The sequence below is a fragment of the Dermacentor variabilis genome, chromosome 1, assembly GCF_050947875.1.
Source record: "Dermacentor variabilis isolate Ectoservices chromosome 1, ASM5094787v1, whole genome shotgun sequence".
Taxonomy (NCBI): Eukaryota; Metazoa; Arthropoda; class Arachnida; order Ixodida; family Ixodidae; genus Dermacentor; species Dermacentor variabilis.
This window is the reverse complement of record NC_134568.1, coordinates 148559148-148579547: the sequence shown is the minus strand read 5'-3', so window position 1 is coordinate 148579547 and position 20400 is coordinate 148559148. Positions and strand designations below refer to the sequence as shown.

Sequence of the window (20400 nt, the reverse complement as noted above, 5' to 3'; positions counted from 1 at the left end):
ACGTTGCTTCAAGCCAGCAAGTGAATGATGGGTAGTGAGTGTTATGAAAGGGGAGCAGCGATTATGCTTTAAACCAATGATTACTCATGTGTGAATTTGGATCTGACATATTAATATGTGACATGTAGCTTTTCTGTGAAACGATAAGTGACGTTGATGGGACAGATATGTTTGGCCACTATAGCCTCTTGAAAACAGTTTAAATGTTCCCTTTCGCATTGCTTATAGGGATGCATAATTTGCCTAAACTTTGTCCCTCTCCCTTATGTTATTCTTCTTGAACCCAATTTGTGATAGCAGATTTCACATTTAGTTCCTTTTTTACAACTAAGCTGTTAAGGGCTGCTTTCCCCACTATTGTGTCCGCATGTAGAAAAAAAATGCTGAAGATAGTGCAATTCCGGGCCCACTCATGGCAGAGATGATGCAGGTGTTAAGCACTCCCCGTACGTGGGCTGATCCTGAAAATAGTACAATACCGGGCCGACCCATGACGGAGGTGCAGTTGGCGATTAAGGGGCCCACACACACAGCTTCACTGGTTATCCTTCTTCACAGAGTGGAAGGGCACTGGGTTTTGATTGGGCTGTTTTCAGAACATGAAAGCACTGTTCGAAATATAAAAATAGTTACGAAGTTGTCATCTAGATTTAGTGACACACATGCATAAATGTGCCAAAAGTAATTGATGCTCTTGAAATTAGTGTATAAAAGGAATTAGCTGACATAACACACACCACTGGTTTCCTGAAATGTGAGGCTAAGACACAGTACAATTGAAGCATAAAGAGCTAAAAGGAAAGGCTGCATTTGGCAGTGTACTACCTGTCATATCTCTGGTGGTTGAGTGACTAAGTCCAGATTCTCCTATAGTAATTCTAGTATGGAACTATGTTCACCGCATGTCTAGCAGAACATTAAAAATATGTTTGGTGTAATTCAATCAATCAATCAAATTTTATTTTCGCCGCGGACATACATTGTTACTGCGAAAATAGGGGGTCAGAGAAAAAAGCTGCATCTGTGCAGCTTGACTAAGCTCTAGCCACCCGTACAGCAGCAGTGACACGACGATTTGGTATATGGATTCAGTTATGTAACCATCAGCAAATAAAGAAATTGATCTCTTGTCAGAGGGAAACTTGGTTTTAATTGATATTATTCAAAAACAATAAAACTGAGGCAATGACATTAATTTTTATAAGCTCTCGCGACATTGGGATGTTTTCACTAAACTTTGGTGGGATGTGTGTATGTGTCTTTGTTAGCTTGCAAAGAATTATTTTGTGTGAAAGTGCTGTGTACAACTGTTGGTCATTGTTTTCAAAATATAGGTGAAATACCTAGTTACTGCATTTATTATGTGAGCAATGTATGGTTTATAACTGCACTAATTTTTCTCAAGAAAGTAAATTGAAAAATGTTTCATGATAATAGTTAAGAAAAAATAAACCTTCATGTATGTTGTGCGTTACTGTTGTGCTGTAATTTTACCAGAACTCTTAAGGTGCATAAATTGAAATTTGCGGGCAGTTCATTGTGTATAATGAGAGCATTTGCATTTCATGCTTCTGACAAAAACTTTTCATTGCAAAATTTCAAATGCAAGCTGTTCACTGAAAATTGAGGACTAATGACCAAATTAGAACTTTATTTTTCTGAAACTGTACATTAAGTTATTCAGCTATTATTCAGCTAAGGCCTATTCAGAAGTAATTGCTATGTCAGTGATTGTGTAAAGAAGAGAGATGTGGGTGATGCATGAATGTTCAAAGGACTTAAAAGAAACAGTGAAAGATGGCTTGTGCAAACAAGTTACTTTGCGACAAGGCTGACTCACGCACTTCCACCATTGGGTAGGTGTGTTTTATAAAGTTCCCTTTAGCTGTGGCCATTTCTACGTAGGGCTAACGGGGCGGTGTATCAATCAGAGGCTAATGGAACATAAAAGGTGTAACTGGTGGATCGCCTTCTTATCTTTCCCTACATTGCCAAGATTGTAACTGCATGCCAGAGTTAGATGAATGCGCGATGTTGTACAGGCACAAGAATGAAGATGTGCATCTTATGGCAGAGGCATGGCATATCTATAATGGTGGAAGTGCGTGCATGAGTCAGCCTTCGATTACTTTACATAAGGAAGAGATTAAGTGCCTTAACAGCTATCTCTCACGTAGACCAGCACATGTACCCGACTGAGACGTGGTGATACCATTCCTGAGCTTGTGCAAATGAATTTTGTCTTCTTTCTTCTTTTCGCCTAAGTGCTCCCTTCAGTTGATAGTCACCGTTCGTGTTGTCCACTTCTCTTGTGTCCTGTCTGCACGCCTTACCTTTTTGCATAATTGCAAATTTTGCATTTTGCACAGTGTTCCAATTAACAATCACACACCAAGAGTTCAAAAAAGAGCAGTGCATTACTCGAAGAAAACCTAGCGCATATTGTTTGCAGTGCAGTGGAGTAGCTGCCAGTAATTTTTGTTACTGAGATTTAATTAGGCAGTTGTAATTAATTATTTAACTCAAGACGATATCCTAATTATCAAAGTGTCAATGAGATATTTGAAGACACAGCCAAGGGACATCTAACTGTGGTATTCTCAGTGACATACTAATTGCGTGCAAATTTTTTTCCGACTGATAAAACGAAAACCACAAAATATGGAGAATACCATGTGACTGCGCTCTCACCCGGATCATAAAGCAGCACCCTCGAACAGGCTCCCTCTGAGTTAGCCAGAACAAAAGAAAGGAAATAAATAAAAACATCGTGATCGAGCTAGTGCCTTATTTGCCGCTCTCCCGCCGAAGTAGACCGTCGCGTTTAGTGTTAGTTGGAAACAAGCTGTGATAGCTGCTGTCTTAGCGTAGATAAAGTGCAGGGATGTTTTTTTTTTCTCCCACAAAACCTATCACCACAAAAGCTAATTGACAACGTCAGTGCAAAGGTTTAAAGGTGCATTTTGGTTCGTCCCAGTCGTCATGTTACTCTCTAATGAGCAGAAGGTAAACATGATCCTTGCCTTGGGATCTGCAAATGGCAACATGAGGAAGGCCGCAAATATATATATCAGTCACGAAAGTGTGGCGGTAGACCGAACGCATCGGCTGCCATCAGAAATTATGAAAGCCTGAGACAAACTGGCAGGTTTGAGTCCTTGCCTACGCACGGATGTTCTAGCATTTATGGCCTGAAACCCTCATGCTAGCGTGTGGGACGAGGCTGCCCAGGTACCCATTTCCAAGTCATCAGTTTGGAGGATTCTAAATGATGGCCTTTCATCCTTACCACCTTAACCAGCACCAATGCTTAGAAGATAAGGAACTATCCAGGTACCAATTTCCAAGTCATCAATTTGGAGGATTCTAAATGATGACCTTTCATCCTTACCACCTTAACCAGCACCAATGCTTAGAAGATAGGGAACTATAGAATCGTCTAGATTTCTCAAATTGGGTCCTCACAAAAGCCGATGAGTCACTGGACTTTTTGAGCAACATCATGTGCACAGATGAAGGCAATTTTCGCAGAAATGCCTAGGTAAATTTGCATAATACAAACTATTGGAGTGACTCCAATCTACACTGGGTAAAGTGCAATCGACACCAGTACCAGTGGTCGTTGAATGCGGAGTACGGGATTTAGGCCATTGCTATAATAGGTTCCATCTTCGATCATGCACTGACTGGGCAGCGTTATGTGAACGAAATCCTTGAATAAGTGGTGGATGAGTTTTTCAGTGAAGCCCTGCTGTCACGTATTCCACTTCTGTGGTATCAGCAAGATGAGGCACCTGCACACAGCAGCAGCCGATTACGAAACTGGCTGGATGCGACTTTTTATGCGCAGTAGATTGGGAGGCACAGGCCTATAAATTGGCCGGCTAGGTCCCCTGGCCTCTTTCCACTCGATTTCTTTCTTTGGGGTTATGTGGAAGATCATGCGTACATTAGCGCGACGGACGTCAGGTTAGTTCAAGGCAAGGATAACAGATGTCTGCCATAGAATTCCGGCGTCGGTCATCAAGAAAGCCACTGAAGATTTGATGAAACAGACACAGTATTGCATAGCTGCAAAAGGAGACTTATTCGAACACGTCCTCTAGGAAGCAGCTGGTGTTCAACGGGGCTTACGAATTCATCGATAATAAGGGCACACTGAGATCTGATGTGTGTTTTTTTCTTTTCTTTTTTTTTGTGCAGACATCCTGAATGCCAATTTGGCTCATTTAGAAGTGATATATTTACTTTCATGAACGCATTGGGTTTGCCTTTTTTCTACACGTTGGGCGCTTCTTGTTCTGTCTATTTCGCGTTTTATTTTTTGACAGGAAACTCTTTTTGCAGCACGTATATGCTTTCATGAAAAATAAAACGCGCCCTTTAATTTGACTTTGGTCCGAAACAAGTTTCTGGCATGAAATATACCTTCGCGCTCACTCTTTCCATGGGGTGCGAGGAAATCCGGGATTTTGAAACATTCTCTGCCTATTACATTGCTTTTCACATTTCATGCGTGGACAGAGCGGCGCTTCGGCCACGTTATCAAGGGGCTTTCGTTATTAATGTGATCAGTCGGCCTTGAGAGATGGATAAGTGTGACGTAAAAATGAGAGAAAGGAATAGCTACAAAGCCGCGAAACCAGCTATTGGTGCTCCTTCTGTACCATTATCAACGTGATGCGCTGTCTCTTTGGGGTTGCGACAGGCAATGCAGTTGCTTTGAATCAGCTTATTTGAGGGCGCTGCTTTATGATGCGGGTGGGAGCGCACTCACGTGATCTTTTTCATACTTCGTGAGGTTTTTTTACCAGTTGGAAAAATTTGTACGCAATGAGTACGTCGCTGAAAGCAATGCAGTTAGATGTCATTTTGGGGTGCCTACAAATGCCTCGTTAACACTTTAAAAATTGAGGCAGTACTTCTCGAGTTAGATATGTAATTGCGATTACTGAATTAAATCTCAATAACGAAAGAATTGCAGGCGGCTACTCCGCTATACTGGAAACAATGTGCACTAGGTTTTCTTAGAGTACCGCAACGGCTCTTTTTTTGTCTTGGTGCATGATAGTTGGGGCACCCTGTATAATTCACTCAGTAACTGAAGTGAGGCCAAGCCGGATTCACTCGAAATCAGAATTAACAGAAGTCATACGCACTAGCGCTTATACTCGGACTCACAGAAAAAAAGAGACAGAGAGAGGGAGGCTACAGTTTCGCCGGAAAGGCGAAGCAGTATTAGTGATAGCCAAGTATCTCCAGTTTTCTCGTAGAAGAAAAGTCGTAAAAGGATTGCATGTTAATGTGTCGCTAATGAACGCTTTACGTCAGCAGATAACTAGACTATGAAAGGTCATTGAAGCTTTATGTGCTCTCTGTATACACGATGTCACAAATGGTTCTAGCACATAACACAGGGTTAGGCAAGGGTACATGTATATACTTTCATCATTTGGTAATGGTAGTGACGATAGTGTTGTGATTATTGTCACATACATAGATTGGTTTGGTTACAGCTTAGACAGAGTGTTGGCCAAAGTTAAATCTATACATGACCGTTGTTGAGTACTTGAGTGACTTGGATTGATGTGGCACTTCAAACTGGACTCTTCCAGCACAAACTGAGAATACCATTTCTTGTCTGGTTTTGAAATGTCCACATTGAAGTCTCCAATGATGATCACAGGGGTAGTGTCATTATGGCTAACTCATGCAAAGTGCGTGGTCATGAACTTGTTGATATCACACTTGGGTATGTCTAAAGAAATATACACAGTGGGTTTCACACAGTGAGTCAAGGGTGTATGGGGGCACACATATTTTGTCCTTTGTGTATATGCTGTGTTGTGCAGTGCAAAGTGGGACAAAGGACCAACTAGCCCCAATAATCACCCTTCTAAGTTGTGTATATGGCAATGCCTCTTGCTCGTCAGTCCATGTAGTAATCACGAACAGTTCCAGTATACCCTTCGGCTTGAAATAATGCATCTTGATTGGTTTATTTCAGTTATTATTTACTGTTATTATTATTAGGGGCACAGTGCTTGAAGCCTGCTTCACCCCTGTCGCGGGTCTGCCCGGTATTGTACTATCTCCAGGATCGGCCCACGCTAACCTTTTTTATTGTTGATGTACAAACAGAAAAAATACATGGAAATTGTGATTTGTTAATTTCATTTATTATTATTATTATTATTATTATTATTATTATTATTATTATTATTGTTGTTGTTGTTGTTATTATTATTATTATTATTATTATTATTATTATTATTATTATTATTATTATTATTATTATTATTATTATTATTGGCAGAGTACTTCAAGCCTGCTTCACCTCTGCCACGGCTTGGCCCGGTGTTGCACTATCTCTAGGATTGGCTCAGATCTTTGCCCACAGACACAACAGATGCATTGGTGGTAGAGGTATACAGCTTCGCTGTAAAAATATCACTAGCAGTGTTGTTGCTGCTCTGCACCTGTCCCGTGATCCGGTATTGCATAAACGCCCATAGTTTACGGACAAGGTAAAACTCCATAGTGGTATTAGCACCATCTTGCAGAGGCTTCTTATTGGCGTTCTTGTAGTTCGATGGTGGCCCGCTAGCTGGTTGGCAAATGGAGCAGCTACTCCCATGAATTTTGAAATATTAACAGACATTTAATTAATATAAAACAAGGTTGGTCAGAGTTTTCCAAGCAACTATTTTTGTGTAAATGCGTTTGCTGCTACATCATATAGATCTATAATTAGAAATTTGTGAATATATCTAAGTACCTTACGATACAAACGAAAAGTACCGTATCAGATACAATAATTGCGGTAGTATCTTGTATTTGTATCTCAAATACTTGTTGCCCGAGTATCTTGTATCATATCATGATACAACTGCAAGGTATCTTTATCCAGCCCTGGTGTGGCGTGATCTCTCGAGGTGACGCAAAACCCACGTTGCGAAACTCATGGACTGCTGGTGTTCGAAAGAGCACAGGCAGGCAACCCTGTCTCATAGGCAAAAAATGACAATGAAGTGTATGGTGCCCTGTAAGTGTATTGTGCCCTGTGCCCTGTTTTGAACATGGCTATTGGAAATGACAAATAAAACTTCAGCGTACTAGAAGTTGCAGCTTGAGTAATATTGTGAACAAACATTAGGAAGAACTCGGAAGCAATATTTTTTTTTACTTGTTTGGGCAGTAACTAGCGTATGTAATGTGGTCCTGTACAAAGGGTTGGGGGCAAGAGACTGCATTTTCTTGAGTTTTGGCTGGTTGTCCAGATGATCTAGTTTTGTTCTTGCAACTCGCCTGGATGTTTTCCGAGTGCCCAGATAACGACTCTGGCTTTCGACTCAAGGTCAATTGAAGGTCGCCGACAATGGGAGCTAAAAGGATTTCATGCTTAAATAATATTCCGTCTTGCATTACTAGCAAGCTAAGCACACTCGTGACTCACTGAGGTGGCATAGTTTTGCTGCTGAGCATGAGCTCGAGGGTTTAGTTCCTAGCCATTGTGGCTGCCTTCCAATGGGGATGCAATACAAAAATGCTTATCAGGCTTTGGGTGCCCGTTAAAAAACACCAGGTGTTCAAAATTAATCCAGAGGCCTCCACTGCAGCATCTATCATAACCCACTGCACAGTTTCAGGATGTTAAACCCCGTAATTAACATTTTTTAAGTGCACTTGTGCATCCAGGGGTGCATAGTTCTTTATCTTTTTCTGTTTTGCTTTGTCACTGTCACGGTGGCTGTAATCAGTTATCAATTACTTTTCTTTTGCAGGCTATTTGACAGTGCTTCCAGCTGTAAATGGCATTATTTATGCTGAAAGTTATGCAATAAAAGGGGGGGGATTACAATGTGGCCACTACCTGATCTTATTATTACGATTTTAAAATGAAAAAAGGGGCAAAAAGTTTTTATTCTATTTAAAGGCAGCTTTCTAGTATTCATATTCAGTCCAGTTACAAGCTATTTGAATGCTCCTTATTGTAATTGTAAGTGCTTATGCTTGTCTGTTTTGTGTTTGTATCTGTTCCAACATTTTGTGCTGAGTCAGGTTGCAATCATTTTGTTCATACTAAAAATCAAAATTTGTATTAATGCTTGACTGTGTTCATGCTGCAAGGAAGTACTGTCATGATGGTGGAGTAGCATTTACGGTCATTCTGTGATTAACAATTCTTTAGCTTGTTTTCAAATCGAAGCTTGTATTTGCTCATTGTGAACTGTTCATACAGGGCTTGAGATATCTTTATTCCACGTTTCTTTTTTCTCATTCTGATTACGTTTCAATGAGCCCCCAAGGCTCTCCAATTTGCTGTAAAGGAATATCTGTTGACACCTTGCAAGCATCTATATGCTTTTCTTATTATTATTTCATTTTCCTTTGTTTCATGCAATTGAATTTTGTGCAGACAAAGTTGTCCAGCAGTTTTTGCATTCTCCAAATTTGTTTGACAGTTTGAGTTCATAGTATCAAAATGACATTGCAGTAAAGAAAAATGAATTCACTGAACAAGGGGGAAAGCCTGGTTTTAGGTGGGGTGACTGAAAAAGGCCTTTGTATTTTGGGTTTTGCCTGCTTTCATTATTTTGATGATGAGCCCAACAACATCACAGTGACATACAATGGAGGGCTGTCTTTGTTGTGTGCTAAACACTTTATTTTAAATAATTTCACTCAAGATGGAGTGGCATGGTAATACAGTAGCATGAATGTAGCAGTACATGAAAACAGTGCACGCGACAGAGAGTTTAAAAAAGTGAAATGTGTGTGGCTTGCAGTAACTAATCAAAATAAGGGATAAGCTGCTTTACAAATTCTCAGACTTGAAAATACAGTGCAGACTTTGCAAAGGGCTTCCTTCAGGAAACTGTACACATAGAATATAGTAGCTGAGAGAACATATTTAAATATGGCCCAAACATACTAACCTCACTGGGACAGAGGGCTTCAGCTATGTTATAACCAGGAAAATATTGCAACCTTCACCTGCACCTACAAGCAAAATATTACGATCAGCAATTGCTCTAGGAAAGAAATTGAAATGCTTCTGTTTGTATGAAGATGTGCTCCTCTTACCTGTGCATGTAGTACGCCATGTCCCGTGGAGCACTGCAGGGTGGCCGGGAATTGAGGCTGCGGGTGCGACACAAGAAGCCAAAGCGTCTACTACGCAGTTGGTACAACCTGGTCGGAAAGGACCAGGCCATCGCTAATGGAGTTGATCCAGTGGATGAGGTTAGGAGTATTTTCGTGGCGTTTCCTTTTTGGCTGGTTTTATTCATACATCCTAGTGAGGACTCGAGTAGCCACTGTGATGACTCTTCACCACAGCGACAAAGTGCTGCATAAGTGGCATTTCTATCCTTTGAAAGGAAAGCACCATCAAGTGTGCTTTAATATATTGTCATTGGGAAGGATATAAAGGACAGCATTCAGTGCATGCTAACAATGTTCTGTCTCACCCCTTCATGCATGCTTTGATCTGCCAGTGTTATGTTTGCCTTCATGTGGGAATGTTTTTGGATTTAGAGGAACATAAAAGCTCTCTGAAAACACTGTTGACTTGAAAAAAATCAGCAGATCCCATGTATATCTGGGAACTGGTTATAAGTGAAGCTTCCTTTGATGTTTACTGAAATGTCTTCGCTTCTCTTCTTCCCTTACTTGTACCTCAATATTCCTTGCTTAATGCACCCTCTGGTCCCGCTTTGTTCTCTTCATTTCTTTCTCCACACTTGGCTACTTTTTGAGCCCATTTCTTGACTTCTCTGCAGCTTCAATTTTCCATTTGCTATGTCGAGCGCAGGATCAAATCCCGGCCACAGGAGCCACATTTCGATGGGGCCGAGATGCAAAAAACGCCCTTGTACCATGAATTGGGTGCAAATTAAGCAACCCCCAGATGGTCAAAACCAATCCTGAGTCCCCCCGCTATGACATGTCTCATATTCATATGATGGTTCCGGCATGTAACACCCCAAAATTTCATTCAATTTTCTCAGAATTTAATTTAGTTAAATTTTTATTCTGCTCGTCTATTCATGCGCATACTCAGTGCCACATGCCCACTTGTACATACCCCGTGGCAGAAGTAGTTTTATAATGGATAAGAGGGGCACAGCCAGCGCATGCAAAGCGGGGGAAAGAACAAATATTAAAATGTGCACATTTGTTGGTCTTATGTTGACCACATTCCAGGTTTATGTTATCCATGTTTGTGGGCTTCCAAAGTTCCTATGAATAGTCAGCTGCAGTCTGCACAAATGTATGAAATTTGCTGGTGAAACCAGGTGAAAAACTTGACTGGTTTGTTGATATTTTCAGAGCCTAACTTGTGGTTGTTAGGGTTCCTGCTGTTCTAAGGAGCAGTGAGCTGTTGCTTGATATGACATACATATGTCTCTTAGTCACTGCCTTGTATCAAGTGCTTGTATTTGGAACAAGGAAACCAACTGCTGAGCTAGCTGAACGGTGAAAAGCTCAGCCAGCTCAGTTGTCTGAGTGCTTGTCAGTAGTTGGATGCCGTTGAGGGAGGGTATGTCATGCTGTAATGTTTCTTGGTCCAGAACCGTTTTTTTTTATACTAATACAGTCCTAGGTTTCCCGAAAGATGTCTTGCATGTTATTAGCCCCATATATTCGTAGTGCATCCCCTCTTTAGAGGATGGCGCTGTGACAGTAATTTGTATAGCACATGCCTCCAGGCCCTTAGGTTTGTCAAGGACTCTGGTGAGGCAATAGTGCTCTAACCAATTTTTGCATCTGACTTATTTTGTATATCGTATAATTTTTTTCACAGTGCATCTTAATGCTCATAGTTCACGTCATTAGACATCCCGATAATCTTATTACATGTGAATTTTATGCACTTAACAGCTGCTATTTTTAAGGCCCCTTTATAGCCATGTCATATCAACTTCGTAGTACTCATCAATCCACTGCGAAGTCACTAACACTGGCATGGCGCTCTTTGGCCATAACTGGCCCTTGCGCCACTAAACAACACACATTCATCTAGTTCATTGAGAGAGGGTATGCTTTTATAGTGGTATTTCCATCATCCACGAACTAGCTCGTTGGCGCTCCTCGGCGCAACCACTAGTAGAATTTCATTTCTATTCTGTCGTCATAATGGAAAGGCCACATTAAAATTTTTAAAATTTACAGGTAGGAGCCATTCATTGCCTTATGTGACGGACGCATTTAATAACAAAGGTCACACGAGAATGTGTGTGCATACTTATCATCAGGACAATAGTTATGTTCGTACCCTTGTTCAAAATTCTATGTCCTGCTGTGTCGTATGCTAAACAACTTTGCTGGTCATCCACCTTCAGAGAGTGGAAAGTGAAATGGCTCATGATTTAAAAAACAAATAAATTTGGGTGCTGTTGAGTGTAGCTTTGTTTCTTTCCTGAGTCATGTTTCTTAAAGCCTAGGTTCACATAACATGTTGATGCTGTAGATTTTAATAGTACGAACAAGTATTTTGTATACTGAGCATCATGTTTGTGCTTTAGATTTTTATTAAAAAATGTGAGAAAAATAGTTTGACTAAGAAGAAGTAGACAACATTTATTTGTGGTGATGCTTTGTCCACATCGCCAGACTAAGAAGTAGCGGCATTTCATAATCAAAAAGTACTTAAATATAGGGGTCGCAGGACCTTAAGTGGTGTTAAAAGCTGTCGCTAAAGATGCTGCTGCATATTCTCTTAATTAGTGACCCCTGTAATGCCTGTTGACTGTTGAATTGCTTGCTTTATTTTGCGCAGCTTCTATTTATTGATTGCCTTGATACCTATAACACCTGTCATTCTGTTTAGACTTCTGCCACTGTTAAAAAATTTTGAACTTCTGCATGTGCATGTTATATGTTTGGGGTTTCTTGGTTTAACCATCAGAATTATGGCTACACCAAGAAATGTTGTCTTTGACTGACAAGCTGTGTAAAGCTAGAACAAGTGATGCTTTAGGTGATCCACATAAAAGAAGCACAGGACATTGTAGACACTTTGGTTATAGTTACATTGCACCAGCTTTGTGACTGCAGTACCCTGCTTCTGAGTGAAAGGTCGGATCAAATCTCAGCCTTGGATAACTGATTCCAATATGGCACACTGCAAGAATGCTCATGTGGTTGTTAATGAGGCCTGGGTAGACATAGAAGTGCAGGTATTGACAATGATCTTGAACTTCCCTCTATAATAGACCTCATAGTGCACAGTGTCGCTTTGGGATGTTGAGCTCCCAGAATATTCACCTGGTTTCTGTCTCAAGAATAAATTTTATTTTATTGCCAGCTGCTTAGTGCATCTTTGCATTTATGCTTACTTAATATGCACGTAAAAAAAAAAATATGTGATGTGCAGTGTTGTCATTCTTACTGTTGCAAGGTCTTGCAAGATTTGGGGGGGCTTGATGCAGTGTTCTGCATGGTATTGCAAATCTCTGGACCAATGCTTGTGGAGCAGGAGGACTTACTGGCGCCCCCCACAGTCACACTTGCTCTAATTTTTTGGTGTTTCTGGCATGCTCTTATGTGCAATCGATAGAAATTGCAAATGGAGTAATCTTGCAGCAATATTTTGGCGACACCTTTGATGTTGTTGCTGTGTGATTAGTTTTTTTGTCACTGGACTTAGAATTTCTTTACAAAAAATCTTCTTAAATACAAACTTCTTAAATTTCACTGGTTAGTCCCTTTCATTGCTACTTCCCTTGTATTCTCAGCAGTGTTGACTACCATTTTCTCAGCAACTTGGGTTTACTCAAGGAACTGAAGTTAGCTTCATTTTATATTGTATCTTTTAAGGTCTTTAATGTGGTCAATGTAAGGTCAACTATTGTAAGGTCAGTGTTTTATTTTTATAAAGGAATGTTTGCCTGCCAAGCTTGGGCTTTAGCAGTTGACTATGATTATGCAGGTCCAGCCAGGCTGCACTGGTAGGATAGTTTTTATAACCTAACACAAAACATAAAAGGCCTTACTTTCGTGTTTTGTTACCTGCTTTATTTGGATTCTTCAGCAATGTTGTTTTTATGAGAATGAGCTCCTATTAAATACTTTTGTTACAGTGGGATCACTATTAGATAATGGATACTTCTGACAGTGTCAAATTCAGGAAGGAGTGATACGATTAATATTAAATATCTTAAATATTCGTAGACCAAGCTACGCTAATTGCCTTCGGCTTGATGTGATGCTATTACATTGTCTAAGGTAGGTCACCAGAAACTGAGGTGGATGAGTAGACACCTGAATGCAAAAGACTGGCCACATGGCTCTTTCCTTGAGCAGTCTCTTTTGGGTGCACACAGGAAGGAAGCCAGTGCAAGAGAAGGAGTGTCGTTTTTGCATGCCAAGGAAGACATTAGCTTACAGACTATTTCATGATAATGTGTTTGAATGCAGGCTCCCACGTATGTTCTTTCAAACCAGGGTTCCTTAACATTGTTTTAAGTTCACTTTCTGGCTCTGAGTCGGTGTGCTGTCTTGAGTGGAGATTGGACACCAAAGGTGACCATGCTGAAAGCGGCTAAGGCCAAGTTTTGTATGACAGCAATGACTGACTCGCTGCATAATATAACCGGTGCTGTGACATTATTCTTGCATTCTTTAAAGCCTCACAGATACAAATATGGCATAAAAGTAAGGTGAAGTTTCCATAAAAGTGAAATGAAATAATAATGCATTGTATTTCAGTGTATTCAACAAAATAATGAAATTGTCATTTTACTACATATATGTTACTGACTCGTGGCTCCAAGCATTTTGTTCCAGTGCCTCTGGAGTTGCCAGCTGTTGACTTCTCTGCATTTTATTAACTCTTTTCTTACCATGGCCATTGAAGATGGGTGACAGGTGACCCACGAGCACTGCCCGATTGCAAGGCTCCTGGTGTTCTTAAGGAATTGCCGTGATATCTGGAACGTAACATAAGGAGTAAACTTGCATTTTCTCAGTACTTTATTTCCTTGTCATGCGATGGCGATTTTTAGCGAGCGCGCAGGGGCGCGTGGCTTATGATCATGAAGATGGCTGGGCAGTCATGTGAATGACGTTGATCTGGCAATTCAGTTGTGTCCTCAAATGATTGTTTGGATGCAACTAGCAGCAATGAGTTGGAGGAAGTTGTCAAATCATAGAATTTTAATTGAAACAATGGAGACCCAATACCAATCCGGGCAATTGGGAGTTATTCAGCAGTGAGGGCTATTTTTGGCCTTTTGATGGCCGACTTCTTGTGCTGACTGAGATGTGGTATAGATATTGGCAGTATTGTGATCTCTCTAATTTGCAGTCTCTTTACAGCGTATGGAGGATATTTCCTGGCCCTAGACCAGCAGTGTGATGTTTTAACCAATGTGGCACTTACTGGAAAGAGGCAGTTTCCACTAGGCAAAAAAAAAAAAAAAAAAAAGGCTCATGTCGATAAGCTAAATTGTTGAAACTTTTATGGACTGTAGAAAAACAAAAGGGAAACATTCTTTATATTTCAGAATATTATTTTCTTTTATTACTTTTACATTATCAGCATAGTAAACATTTCCAGTACTTTTCAGTCAAGTTCATTTTTCAGAAATAAATTGCACATTACGCTCTAACATATGTTTTTGAAATTTATCTGAAAGTACATTTATTTAGCTTTTGATCTGTATGCAGCACATAACATTTTGTGGTGTATTCAGTAAAAGGTTCCTATTAAAGCCTTCAGAAAAGACAATTTTTTTACATGGTAAAAAGGTTAATACGAGCTCCGGACCCCAGCCAAATTTTTGCCTATATTACTAGTGATCTGTGTGACAGTCCACAAGACGCATTCAAATTCACTTTAGTGTCCCTTTAAGCATAGTGATATTGTTCTTTCAAAAAAATGCTGCGAGCTTGTCTCACAAGGTCTTATTGCTTGTTGTAGGTGGGAAAAGATAAACGACACAACAGCCATGATATGGAAGAACAGGTAAGTTTACTGTTCTATGTAGGTGCCATTCCCCATTATCAATCAGAAAAACAGGATATGAAGCTCGTGATTTTTCAGTTATTAGATGTGTGTGACAAGCTTTGTTTTGAACGCATTTAAAGAAATTTAATTCTTTGGTTTTGTGTACCAAAACCATGATCTAAGGATGGATAGGTGGGCTAGTTGGTAATGCATAATAATAATAAAGAAACTTGAAGTGTTTTATTAGTTTTATTATTAGTTTATTATGAGAGTTTGTTATTATGATCTGATATAATTTTGACCACCTAAGGTTCTTTAACATGCACTTCAATCTAAGTATGTGAGGGTTTTGCATTTTGCTTCCATTAAATGTGGCTACCGTTGCAGGGATTGAACATGCGACCTTGAGCTCGGCAGTGCAATGCCGAATTTTGAAAACGGCACCAGAATGTTAAGGTTACAGTTTACAAAAGGCTTTGTTATTCTGCAGATTCTCTCTTTTTCTCTTTCTATAGCGTTTCATCAGCATTGTTTAGTTAAAGGGCCCCTCACGAGGACCCATTCGAATTTTAGTTATACACTGGAAGTTGTAGAGTGCCATCTAGGGAGTGTTTTGCCACACTAATTTTTCAATTTGGTTCATTATTAGGGGAGATCGGAGAAATAGAAATGTTGCATTGCCATGTTGCCAGGAGATAAGCTTCCCTGACAATGTAGACACTCTCCTTCTGCCACAACTAATGTCTACAAGTGACATTGCTTCCCAGCCTTTTCCCATACAGGAGCCGAGGGACTACCTCATGTTTACCTCAGCCCCACCTTTTTTTTCTTCTTTCCTTTAACTGTGGGAGGAAGGGCATGCAGGGCGTTTGAAATTTCAGCTGCTTTCACAAAGTACAGCCATTTGATACGTTGCAAACACCATGTGATCTTGTCTGTTAGCAGTGCACAAATCAAAGGCCCTTTAAAGCTTGGAAGCACAGGAGGAGTTGGAAATAATGCATTCGAATATGCATATATGGGGCCATGGCCCCATATCTGCTTCGGTATGCCCTGGCAAGGGGGGGGGGGGATAGCAGGCTAAATATGCTCTGCTCAAGCCATTGCTCATAATGTGCATAATCCAGATGCCATGTATTTTTGCCTTGCAGTTGTGCTTTATTTCTATTGGCGGTGGTTGTGTTAGGTTCTCTTGTTACGAAAAAATTTCATTGCTAGAGTGGATTCCTGTGTTGATATCGCTTTCTGCATTAGCACATAGAACATTTCATGTTGTTTTGACTTGTGTTCCTGTTTTTAACTTGTGCATTGTCCAGAAAGACAACAAACTTGGTGCTTCCCTGAGCAAAAAGTATAGGTACCAGGGATTCCACAAGAAGACCACTTTTATTTTTCACCTCAAAATGAAACTTGAAAATTAGGACTGCAGTCCAAACTTGGCATTGAGAACTTTCCAATGCTCTCGTCAGTTTGTTTAAGCATCTGAATTACGAATAAATTTTATTTTTTCGGTGAGCCTGTGATCCATATACGTTTGCTCATGGGTGTGCCTTCTTCATATTGCCTGCTGGCAGGAAGCGATTGTATTGATATATGTGTTCGCTTGATTAAATGAGAAGATGAGCTATGCATTTCCTGCTGTCTGGCCCTCACCTGCCCCCACGTCTTGCAAGAGACTGCTTTCTGCGACCCATATACTAATCTAATTGGTCGGTGTTCGGTGTGGTCGGTGTCCTTCTTTTTACCCTTCTTCATGATGCCTCCCGACCAGACGGGCTTCCGTCAAAACCTCGACTTCATTAATCTAATTGCACTTCTTCATTGTCAAGTCGGGTTCACGTACAAGTAGTACGGAGCTACCAAACAAACTACATAGTTTTCTTGGGAAGAAAGCTCTACAGGTGAAACATTTCTCCTGGTTCAAGGATTAAACTTAACACAAGTACCCTTTTTTTATGTGCCAACTTGTGTCAACTGACGTAACCAGAAGGCCAGCAGATAGGGGTGTGATGGGGAATTAACAACTCAAAGTAATGCCACAAGAATTTTAGCTCATGTCAATCTGAAGGTTCAGTAGTTACGATACTGCCAGCAATGTATTTCTTCTTCCTGTTCCTTTTTTCTATCAATAATATAGCCAGAGGTTTACTAGAATCACAGAATGAGATGCCAAGAGTAAGAAAATGCAGTCAAAGATAGTAGAGGATTAGATTGGAGGTCACTGGGAGAGGGAGATCGTGGCTGCAACAGAGCAGCTGAAGACGAGGACTAAGAAAAGGGAGGGGACACCATACAGCGTCGTGTAGTGTCCTCTCTTAATGCTGAGAGAGGCCTTCATACTGCAGTAGACATAAAATAGGCTTATGATAATGAAAACAATCACTCACTTGTACTATAAAGCTTTCTGGGCAACCCATGAGTGTTTCTGTTGTAGCTTTCCACTACTTTCAAGTAGATGCCTACTTCTCACGAATTTTGCAGAACTCATTTAGTTAATCCAGCCTGTGCTGGATTGACCTTGCCACTAGATAATGAGCTAGTGGCGAGGCAAAAATAGCAATTTGAGAAATTAGTGTTTGATATCGTGTGTTGACTGTCTGTACTTATTTTAACCCTTTCAGGCTCGATTTTTTTTTGCCATATGCATCCGCCCAGGGTAGATTTTTTTTATTGCAGATTCCAATTCTTCTGAGGGAACTATTTTGAAAAAAATTTACCGTAATTTTTCTAGGGTGACCGTGAAGTGAGGAAAAAATATTTTGCGTTGGTATATATGCACTCTTTATTCATGAATAACAACAATAAAAAGGAAATAAACATATAAGAATTAAAAATTTGATGCATTGCTATAGTTCAAGGCTTAGAATATGAACACACAAGAATATTTCGCAAGTCTCAAATGTTGCTGCTCTTACATTAATATTTATGTCCATAGCCTAATCTAACTGCGTAGGTGAGCGCACCCAAGAAAACTGTGTGATTGTGTGCCCGTCAAAAAAAAGCAAAATGTGTGATGAACTTCCGCTAATCTTCATCTTATCGCCAACCAGAGGCAATTAGATATTGTGAGTCTCCCCAAAAAAAAGAAAAGAAAAGGAAACGCATGTGCGGTGGCATCCTTCCTATGCTCATCCCCGTGAGCACTAAACGAGAGAAAAACAGGCGGCCGCCTTTTGAGCGATTAGTAGCAAGATAGCTATCAGTTTTGCAAGCGCAAGAAGCTGAAACCACCTGTGGAACAAAACCCAAACCGCCACCCACCCGCGTGCGCGTGCCAATGCGCGAGTGGTAGTATATAGACGCGCTGGAGCAAACTAGCTCTAAAACCATGCAACGAAAACCGAGAGAAGGAGGTGCGAGAAAAAAATGCCCTGTACTCCCAATAGTGGCTGCACATGCCAGGAAAGAAAAAATTAGGAAATTTGTGCGCTTTTTAAACGTACAGACGCCGCCGTAAATATACAGCAACGACCATTTTGAACTTGCTCGCGGTGCCGTATATTTTCTGAGAGGGTTAATGCCAAGCTTTAGTATTTGTAGAGGTGTACCATAATATGCCAAGATTTATTGCACTCAAAATTAGGAGGGGCCAACCAGATGAAAGTAAGGGGAGGGCCATCCTTTGGTATGGAACATAGAAAAGCTAACAGAAAATTTTGTCTCGGAGCATAGTCAGTGTATTCATTGAGGTTTTAGAGATGTGAAATGACAAACCATTCAGGTCCTTGAACTTTCTTGGTTTCACAGCTGAACCAAGTGATCAAACTTTCGCATAGAGAATGTGGCTACTTATGGCGGCCCTACTTATATCCTCCTGCATCCAATAACATTCTCCTACGGCCCTACCTACTGTATGTACGAATGCAACTGGGAATGAGTTGAGCTAAAGCAGTAGCTATAGTATATGGTTTATTCTTTTAACTTGTGAAGCAGAAACTTTTAAGATGTTACATTAAGGCCACTCTAAGAAAACATTTATTGAAACTTGGCTGAAACTTCTCTTATGCCTACTTGTGAAGGTGGTGATTGCTAACAGCAGTGCATGCATTAATTTTTTCAAGGTGCCAAGGGATGTAAAGCATCGTCATAACAATAATGAGGTGAGCAATTTATTATGGTTTTTCTTGTATTGCGATGGCAATGTACTGTTTGCAAAAATTGAGGTGTTGAATCTGAATTGAACATTAAATTGAACATCTGGCTGTGGTGTACATCTGTCCCATTTACAGACATTACGAAAACTCTTCGTTGATTTAATAACTAGCTAGGTGGTAACAGGTGTCATGCCAGGGGCCCTGTAATCAAAATTTTGGCAGTGTGTCCATTATGGCATAGCCACATCCTAAATAACTTGCGACATGAATTTGTGACAGACAAGGAAAACCCTTGCAGTGTAAGCATAATTGCATATTCAAGACAAACCCAGTGGTTAAGCTTTGCTATTTGGCAACCTCAGTGAGTGTCTGTTAAGAGCTGGCAGTCATTGTCACAAGCCAGTAAAAAAACATTGCACGGGCACGGTCATTTATTTGTGATCAAAGGACAGGTCAGTTGATTAAAATTTCTGCTTTTGGATTAAATGATACAGGTAACACAGGTACTATTGAGCTGTGTATGATGTTTTTGTGTTGTTACTGCTGTCATCATGTCATCAATTTATGGTATTGAAACGCCCGGCATTTGAGCCATTGCATGTCTTCGCTGGTAGAATCCTCATAAGTATATAGCTGTACATCTTTGTATGCCAGTTGTAGGTCGGATGTGCCTTGCAAGAATGCAATTTGCATCTATGCCCAGACAAGAACGCAAACGGCACAATAATTTCATCAGCCATAAGTTTTATGAGAACTTTTGCCTTACCCTGCATTATCTGATCTTTGAGCCTCGTGAAAGCAGGGACAGCTAACTTGATGACTATGTTCTTTGCAATTCTTAAATACGGAGCCACGCCTGATTGCATACCTGTCAAGCTTTACAATTTTATCATAAAATATTTTATTTTTATGGTTTGTTTAGGATTGCCATAATAACACCAGTGAATTTACTATTTTTTGTTTGGGTACAGTTCAAAACAAAACTACTTATGTAGGGGCTACTTCAGGGCTGCTTTCTTAATAGGTTGCTGTCTGGCTAGTAATTTTCTTACACATAATAACCCTAATTTGGATGTGAACGACATGAGAAACGTGCATGTTTAATTATTACGAAAGACACATTGGAAGTGATAATATACTGCATTAAAACGAAGGACCTCTATGTATGACAGAAGTATTTTGATATGCAGTTTTCTGGTAATGCTCTTGGAAGCTCTGGTGAGCATGGTGCTTCAGGCAAGGTGCGTCTCAATGGCAATGTCTTTCATAGTGGCCCACCAGAAAAGATTGTCAATGGAAAGTGCTATGCTCCACGTTCAGGTAGGTCCAATCAGGGTTGGTGTTCTGTTT

General features: G+C 40.3%; 1 protein-coding gene across 2 annotated transcripts in view; it reads left to right on the top strand.

The window, feature by feature from the left end:
* Positions 1-20400, top strand: part of Pcl (polycomb protein Pcl) — a 93447-nt gene that overhangs the window by 2595 nt on the left and 70452 nt on the right. The window contains exons 2-5 of one of the 2 annotated variants that reach the window (XM_075697403.1): positions 9100-9246; positions 14930-14974; positions 19018-19056; positions 20241-20370. In XM_075697403.1, coding sequence (XP_075553518.1) covers positions 9100-9246; positions 14930-14974; positions 19018-19056; positions 20241-20370 — 361 coding nt within the window. The remainder of the gene's footprint in view (positions 1-9099; positions 9247-14929; positions 14975-19017; positions 19057-20240; positions 20371-20400) is intronic. The other variant, XM_075697408.1, reaches the window with a different exon arrangement.